The 7,435-nt window shown below is 41.6% G+C and overlaps 1 protein-coding gene across 1 annotated transcript; it reads right to left on the bottom strand.

Annotated features, from left to right (window-relative positions):
• Positions 1–312: 312 nt before the first annotated feature.
• Positions 313–6,397, bottom strand: LOC132398870 (uncharacterized). The gene is made up of 6 exons (XM_059978704.1): positions 6,276–6,397; positions 5,392–5,715; positions 4,989–5,309; positions 4,077–4,166; positions 905–954; positions 313–743 (listed from the first exon to the last, which is right to left on the bottom strand). The coding sequence occupies exons 1-6, from the start codon at positions 6,328–6,330 to the stop codon at positions 681–683; spliced, it is 903 nt and encodes a 300-aa protein (XP_059834687.1). The 5' UTR covers positions 6,331–6,397; the 3' UTR covers positions 313–680.
• Between the last annotated feature and the right edge of the window lie 1,038 nt (positions 6,398–7,435).

Here is a 7,435-nt window from a genome sequence, read left to right on the forward strand (position 1 = left end):
TTATGGCCTAATACCACGCTGTATTCCCTCAACGGCCAAAGAACTCTTTATCGGATGTGGGTGAAGAATTTCTCCAGATGCTTCGGGAGTTTGCCAAGCAGCGGTTTCTACACGCTCAAGATTCAAGAGACAAGATTGTTTATTCTCATGTTTCAGCACACGACTTTATAATAGAACAAAATGATTGCTGCTCTGAATCCGTCGCAGCATAAACGACACAATAAACATAAGTAGAAAGAAGCACAATAAATATAAAGGCAATCCTTTAAAACACAATATACAATTGTACAATAACTGATTGAGCAACAGCGTACATTATACCCACAACTGGAATAAGTTCGAAAATGGTCATTGATTAATGCAAAGCCGATCTTTTTAATCATATTATAATATATATAATTTATACAAAGAAAAGAAAATCGAAAAAAAAACTCCAAGGGAAGTTTTGAGATGAGAGAATGCAAACTACGCAGGAAGCCTGTGTTCTTCACTTAAGGCTTGGAATATGGCTGAATCGCGATATCAATGTTTGTCCAACATTTTATTCACATTATGAATGAGCCCGTACAAATCTTGTCAATCCAGGAGCGTCAAGTCTTGAGTCGGTCAGAGGGTTTTAGTGTGACCCCAGGTTCGGTCAAATTCTCCGTAATCCATCCAAGCAGAAACCAACCAGATTCTCATCTGAGGGGAGAGGATGATGCAGCGAAGTCGAGAGAGGCGTAAATAATCGGCGCTTGGGACTGGAATGCATACGGAACATTTGGAATTAAAGTTATCGCACTAAAATATGGCTTCTGTTTCATAATTCCCCGATGACTCCGTTCGTAACCATCATTTTTAGTTCTCAATACCAAACATCAAATCTGTGAATCTTAGAACGGCGTTCAAACAAAGTCCGTACCTGAGCCGCACTGCTGTGTCCCTCGCACGTCGCTGACTGACGATGTGTCCCTGTTTATTGAAAGGGTATGAATTAGAACTATTATCTGGCAAATTTTTAATTAATCACAGAAATGACTTTTTGTCATAATTCCCAAATATGACAATTAACCCCAATCTACTAGCTAATCGGTCTATGCTAATAGTTTCTAATTATTTCGTATTCACCAATTGCTCTCTGATGTGTCATCACTTTCTTATTCATTCTCCAAAATAATCATGACCCCATCATGAGAATAGTTCCCAAGTACACAAAGGAACCCGTCATGGAATCGCATACACCACTGAAAGCATAACGTTTAACAGGAGGCTTAGATGCGACTCACGAGGAAATATAGAAACATTATAAGACCATAAAGAATTAGATCATTCATCCCATCGAATCTGCTCCTTCATTCCGTCATGTCTGATCCTGCATCCCACTCAACCCCATACACCTACTTCCTCGCCATAAAGTTTGATGTCCTAACTTATGGGAAAGCGATGAATTGTCGCTTTGAATATACCCAAGGTCTCGGCTTCCACAGCTGTGTGCGGCAGAGCTTTCCAGAGATTCACTACTCTCTGGCTAAAATATTCATCCATACCTTTGTCGCCCCTCAATTCAATTTTGAGGCTCTGCCTGTTAGTCCTGGACAACCCCATGATACGAAACATCCTTTAAACATTCGCTAGGTTTCAATCACATCCTCCCGCATTTTCCTAAACTCCAAAGCTGCCAAACGCTCCTCATATATTAACCTTTCTCATTCTCGGAATCAACTTCATAAACCTCCTCTGGATTCTCTCTAATGACACTGCTCTTTCTTTCTTTAATGCATCCACGAGGAGATTTTGAAATATTATGTGGGGAGTTCAGTTGGTCCTGGGATTGGGGACGCAATAACCAATTGTCACAAGATAGGTACAGATAAGGATAATTCGGCGATTGCCATGTTTGTCTTTGTTGGAAAGGATGTTGAGTATAAGAGTAGGGAAAACATGCTGCATCGATATAAAACCCTGTCCTGACTGCACGAAGAGTACTGAGTGCATTTCCAGTGGTCCAGTTACAGAAAAACAGAGCAAAGCACGCAGAAGAGATGGACAAGGATGCTGTCCAGGTTACTGGTATGATGTACATGCAACGTTGGACATACCTGGGTTGTTGTATAACACAAATGTATTAAAAATACAATAAAACCCCAGCACATGCAAGACAGCAAATGCGGAAAATACCAAGAGAAACCAAAAGCAATCCAACATATCACAGGATCCTGCCACAGTTTAACTCAATGGGTAACTTAGACAGGCAACATCAAGTGGCAAACATCATTCAACAAAATTTTTGCTCAGAAACGCAAAATTATGAAATAAATTACACTTCACTATACATAGAAGCCTCATCCATTTTAGAGTCAATGTCATCCAAATTATATTATGATCGATCCCTTATTGCTGATAGACCAATCCATAATTACCGTCTTGATACAGTATTACAGGGAAAACAAGAAAGAAAAGCTTGCTCAACAGCCATTCGAAACACAAATAACATACAACAATCAATGAGCTAAAACCAGCAGATGACTGCTGAATTAAAAGAAGAAATTGAAAGTCTATGAAAAATGAACAGGGAATAAATATATTGTTTCAATAGTAATATCTACGAATAGTATCATCTCCATGTCACTATACAATAGCATTAAAGATTAGGCACACAAAACGCCATGTATGTAAATACTCAGAAAACCACAATACTAAATGCCATTTGGATAGTCCGAACGTTCGAAGAAATTGAGTAATATGTATGCTTGTCTATCCCTGTACCTCAGTTTTACCAGCTCGAACTGAGAAAAAAGTAGTAATAAGAGCTCAAAAGGAAAAATGTCATGATCATCGTCATTATGTGCCGGGTTATGCCCAGACGTTATTAGAGAACGTCTGCCTGGTTTAGTGGTCACATAACCAGGACTGGTGATGTGCATCAGCTACTCATATGACCATCTTCTACCTGCTTCCATGGTTTCATGTAACCCTGATTGGGGTTGGAGGGCAGTGAAGCAGGTGTTTAAGGGTGACTTATAAGCTAGAGGAGGAGAAGATCACCTTAAAGTAGGGACATTCCAACAAGTTACAGGATGCTGCAGCAGTTAACTCAATCTTACTACCTACCCAGGCTCAATCAAATGGTAAACATCATGCAGCAAAATCGTGCTCCAGAATCCAGACTCATAAAATACATTGACCATTATCACAAATGCAAGCCCGATTCAGTTTTAGAGTCAATGCTTCAAATTATATTTTGACCGAACGAGAGAAAATCTGCAAATGCTGGTAATCAAAGTAATAAACACAAAATGATGATGAAGGATCTCAGCCCGGAACATCGACTGTTTACCATTTTCTATAGATGCTGCCCGGCTTTCTGAGTTTCTCCAGCATTTTGTTTGTATTGTTATTTTGACATGTTATGACAGATCTTTTGTTGTTGATAAGATAATCCATTATAACTGGTAGAAATAATATTACAGATTAAACAAGTGAGAAAACGTAGTTAATAGATATAGCCATTCCAAACACAGAAAACATACAAAATCAACAACAGAGAAAAAAAAAGCACCAGATTTATGCTGAATTAAACGAGGGAAATAAAAGGCTTGGGATCACGAAGAGGGTATACAGTCTCACAATAGTAATATCCATAACTAGGTAATCCCACAGTCACTACACAATAGAATTAAAGAATTAGGGCCACATAGCAATGTTTATATACATCCTCAGAAAGCGACAATAATAAACACCTCTAGAATAGTACGAACGTTCCTAGAAATTGAGGAATGTGTGTGCATGGCTCTGTCCGTATCTCAGGTTTTACCAACTTGAGCTAGGAATAATACAACAACAACAATAATATAAACAAAATACACTAGGATACCACTGATAGCGGGAAACACGTTTTCCAGGACTTCAGACATCCCATCCCTCAGATCCCTACCCTCCGAGACTTGAGTCCAATTTTCCCCAAAGAATGCTTCAACTATTTTCTGTGTCCTCTATACTAAAACCATTGGGTGCAGTTGTATAGAGCCTCGGTAAAGGAACAGCCGGAATAGTTAAGAGTTATATGGATATGCCTGGAAAAAACAAACCCTTACCTGATTTACATTCTTTAAAGATCCAAATAAAAATTACGATAATCAGCATTACAAGGACCCCTAGGAGGATAGCTGCGGGAAGACAATAATCTGGGGAGAAAGAATTTTTGCTTGGTGAAATAATTGCTTCTTAAGGCATTTTATTAGAGCGTACATTTGATTGTAATGTAAATGATTCTAAACAGATAAACGCTAATTCTAAACAGCAAAATCAAAAAATTTAAGCCGCTGCCGTCAAATTTCGTGCTGGATTCAGATTCTACAGAGAGTTACCATCCAACCAAGTGATGTGTTAAATTCTAAGGACACCAAAAGTGGATGTTATTTTAATTCTATATGTTGCATGTCGAAGCCTGACCAGCACATTCCTGCAAATTACTAAGATATGACAATGTATATGGCGAATAAACTTGAGCCTTAATCCTTAAACTATAACGGACGACCAGAACCTCATGGCAACGCCAACTAATGAATGATTCATCGAATGAAATAGAGCATGAAACCATACGGCTCCTCAGATCGGTTCCCCGCTTTCTTCTCAGTCACCTTGCCCCTTCCAATCATTTTTAGGTTCATCATCCCAACTTTCCCTTCATGGTGGCCGTGTCTAATTCCCGCAAGCTGCTCCCAACCGCACTGTGAGAACGTCACGGTCATCAGAGAGTTCAAAAGGGGTTTTACCCACAGGTGCTCAAAGGGCTCAAGCGTTGGGCAGCCAAATGTGGTGTTGCTGGAGATAAACAGAGACTCAGAAACGAATAAATAGATATTAATACTTACTGTAAGTTCAATGAACCGTTGGTCTATTCCAGCAGATATTGGGGAACAATGATGCCGATCGGTCCATCGAGTCTGCTCTGTCAATCCACTACAGATGATTATTAATATTGTGTGTGTAAAACATCGCCTTACCTTGATCTGGTTCAATGTTGGGATGGGAGACACTCATAGTCCTCGTCTTTCCCGCACCCCCGAATTGTGCGATACAGCTGCTGACTCCTCCGTTTATCCATGTTTTCACTGAGACCAGTACCTGACTTCTAACACTGTAGCTCCCGTCAGGGTCACGCGTGCTGGCATCGCTCCATCCTTCCGTGATCTGTCTGGATATGTTCCAGTAAATGACAATCTGCTTGGAAGACAGGCCGCCCACCAGACACACCAAGGGAACGGATCCGTTCACCTCTGACGTCGGGACAAAGAGCTGCATGTAGGTCCGACTGGTGGAGCTGTCTGACAGAGATTGGGACACAGTTAATCGGAGCTTTAACCGAAGTACATGAGTGAGTATAATCCCAGTGCCGATTTCTCTTACCTCCAACAATGAGTCTAGGTCCTTTCACAAGCGGTGGATAGCTTCTTATCTCAGCACAGTAGTAGAAACCCGAATCCTCCACACTTACGTTCCGGATTTCCAGCACTGATGTGCGATCACCAGAGCCTTTTTTGTAAGTAGCCCTACAACCGGTCTTTTGGCAGTCGGTGGTTCTGATCGCTACCGGGGGTTCATCAGCACGGTGTCTGTACCAGAAAATACGTCTCCCGAACTCTAGTTTGTTCTTAAATTCACAGGACAGTTTAACTGTCTGACCTACATCTGCAGTTGCTGCAGCCGGACTCACAGAAAACGGCTCGGATGCTGCAACACGAATTATTATCAGTCAACTAAAAATATCAGGAACAGAACTAACTAGAAATTAAGCAGATTGCCTGCACTTTAAAACTGCGCCGACATTCTCAGTTGCATTTATTGGCGAAGGCGTCTAAGTAACATCTAACAGAGAACCAGAAGGATGTTTGAAGCTGACCCGTTCAATATCGCAAGACATTTCCCTTATTCATTTACAGGATGTGTAGTCGGTAAAATTACTTTGTCTATCTATCCGGAGGTGACCTTCAATTGAGACGTTTGGTGACATTTTCAGGTATGGCTCGCGAAATATTCTGCTCGGCGTTGGGGGTTACTTACGCGCAGTACGCCAGATAACCTTCACCCAAAAGAAAATGAGCAAGGCTCATAAAAAATAATTTTGGATTTATTTAGGTAGCTTTAGGATCAGCATTAATGAGATTCTAACTTTGTAATCCAGATTGATTTGATTCACTGAAGCTTATTTTCCAAGTGCACGTGATTTTTAATGTACTGGATATCGAACTTGCTAGGACGCGTATGGGAATTCCCAAGTTGGACTCACTCACCGTAAACACGGAATATCTGAACAGTAATGAACAGGAATAAAACTTTCATTATCATTTGGACTCAGCTCGGTGATTGGTTATCGCTGCTCTCCACTCCCGGGGTCTCAGTGAGTTCAACAGCTGCTCCGTGCAGCCGGTTAACTGCCGTTGTCCATGCTAGCTGACGAGCTTCGGGGGCGGGTCCACTGCACCCATACCGCGCCTTGCGCGGGTTACACTTGGTTACCGCGTCAGTGCGTCACAAGGTCAAACGACTATGCAGAGTTGCTCAGAAAGACTTCCAAAGAGAGGATGGTTTGAGCATGCTTTTTGGGGGGTTAAACATATGTATCGCTAACAAAACCAATTTTCATGTCCTCATGCCAAATTCCTCGCAGGAGCTTGCGATGAGTCGACCGTGTTTCCTTACTGCAGTCCGTCTTATGCAGTTACTTAATGCTATACTGGGAGGAAAAAAATTAGAGCCTGATATTGACGGAACCCAGATATGCCAGCCAGGGTAACTCACGACTTGGAGGGAAACCTGCAGTAGTGTATTCCCGTCCCTGCTACACTCGAACTGCTTGGCCAGGGTTTGGGATGTGCTGCTGGAACTGTGTGGACGCGTAATTTAGTGAATTTCGGTACGTGTACTTTGTAATAGATAATACCGAGTTCGCGTGGCCGGTGCTGAGCCATTAGAGGTCAACGGAGAGTATTCCATCATAATCTTGACCCATACTAAGGTAGAAATGGATTGTTTTGTCACAAAGTGATACTCGCTCTCGGATACGCAACCTGTGACCTTGTCTTGAAGTCACCATATTCCTGCAGCGAAAAGCGGTTACAATGAATGGTGATTTGCATAACATTGTACAATGATCCGACTATATAAGATATTGGTCAGACAGCACCAGGACTATTGTGGTAGCTTTGGGCACCTTATCTAAGAAAAGATGAGCTGACATCATGCGTAGCATTTAATGCCTCTGGGCTTATACTGAGAGGAGTTTAGTGGAATTGGGGGCGGGGTGGAATCTCATTGAAAATTCGTGACATATTGAAAAAGTGAAGGTGGAAAATTTATTTCTAGTTGCAGTAGACTCTAGGACCAGAGCGCACAGCCTCAGAAACGCATGACGCCCCTTAGAACGGAGATAAGGAGGAATTCCTTTTGCCAG

Source organism: Hypanus sabinus, chromosome 9 (assembly GCF_030144855.1).
Source record: "Hypanus sabinus isolate sHypSab1 chromosome 9, sHypSab1.hap1, whole genome shotgun sequence".
Lineage (NCBI taxonomy): Eukaryota > Metazoa > Chordata > Chondrichthyes > Myliobatiformes > Dasyatidae > Hypanus > Hypanus sabinus.

What these genes read in the sequence shown, in the direction of transcription:
- LOC132398870 (XM_059978704.1), bottom strand. Translation starts at nt 6,330, where the DNA reads ATGATAATGAAAGTTTTATTCCTGTTCATTACTGTTCAGATATTCCGT. An exon ending in TCAGATATTCCGTGTTTACG is followed by an intron (nt 5,716 to 6,275) that starts GTGAGTGAGTCC and finishes TTCGTGTTGCAG; the next exon opens with CATCCGAGCCGTTTTCTGTG. An exon ending in GACACAGCAGTGCGGCTCAG is followed by an intron (nt 744 to 904) that starts GTACGGACTTTG and finishes TATGCATTCCAG; the next exon opens with TCCCAAGCGCCGATTATTTA.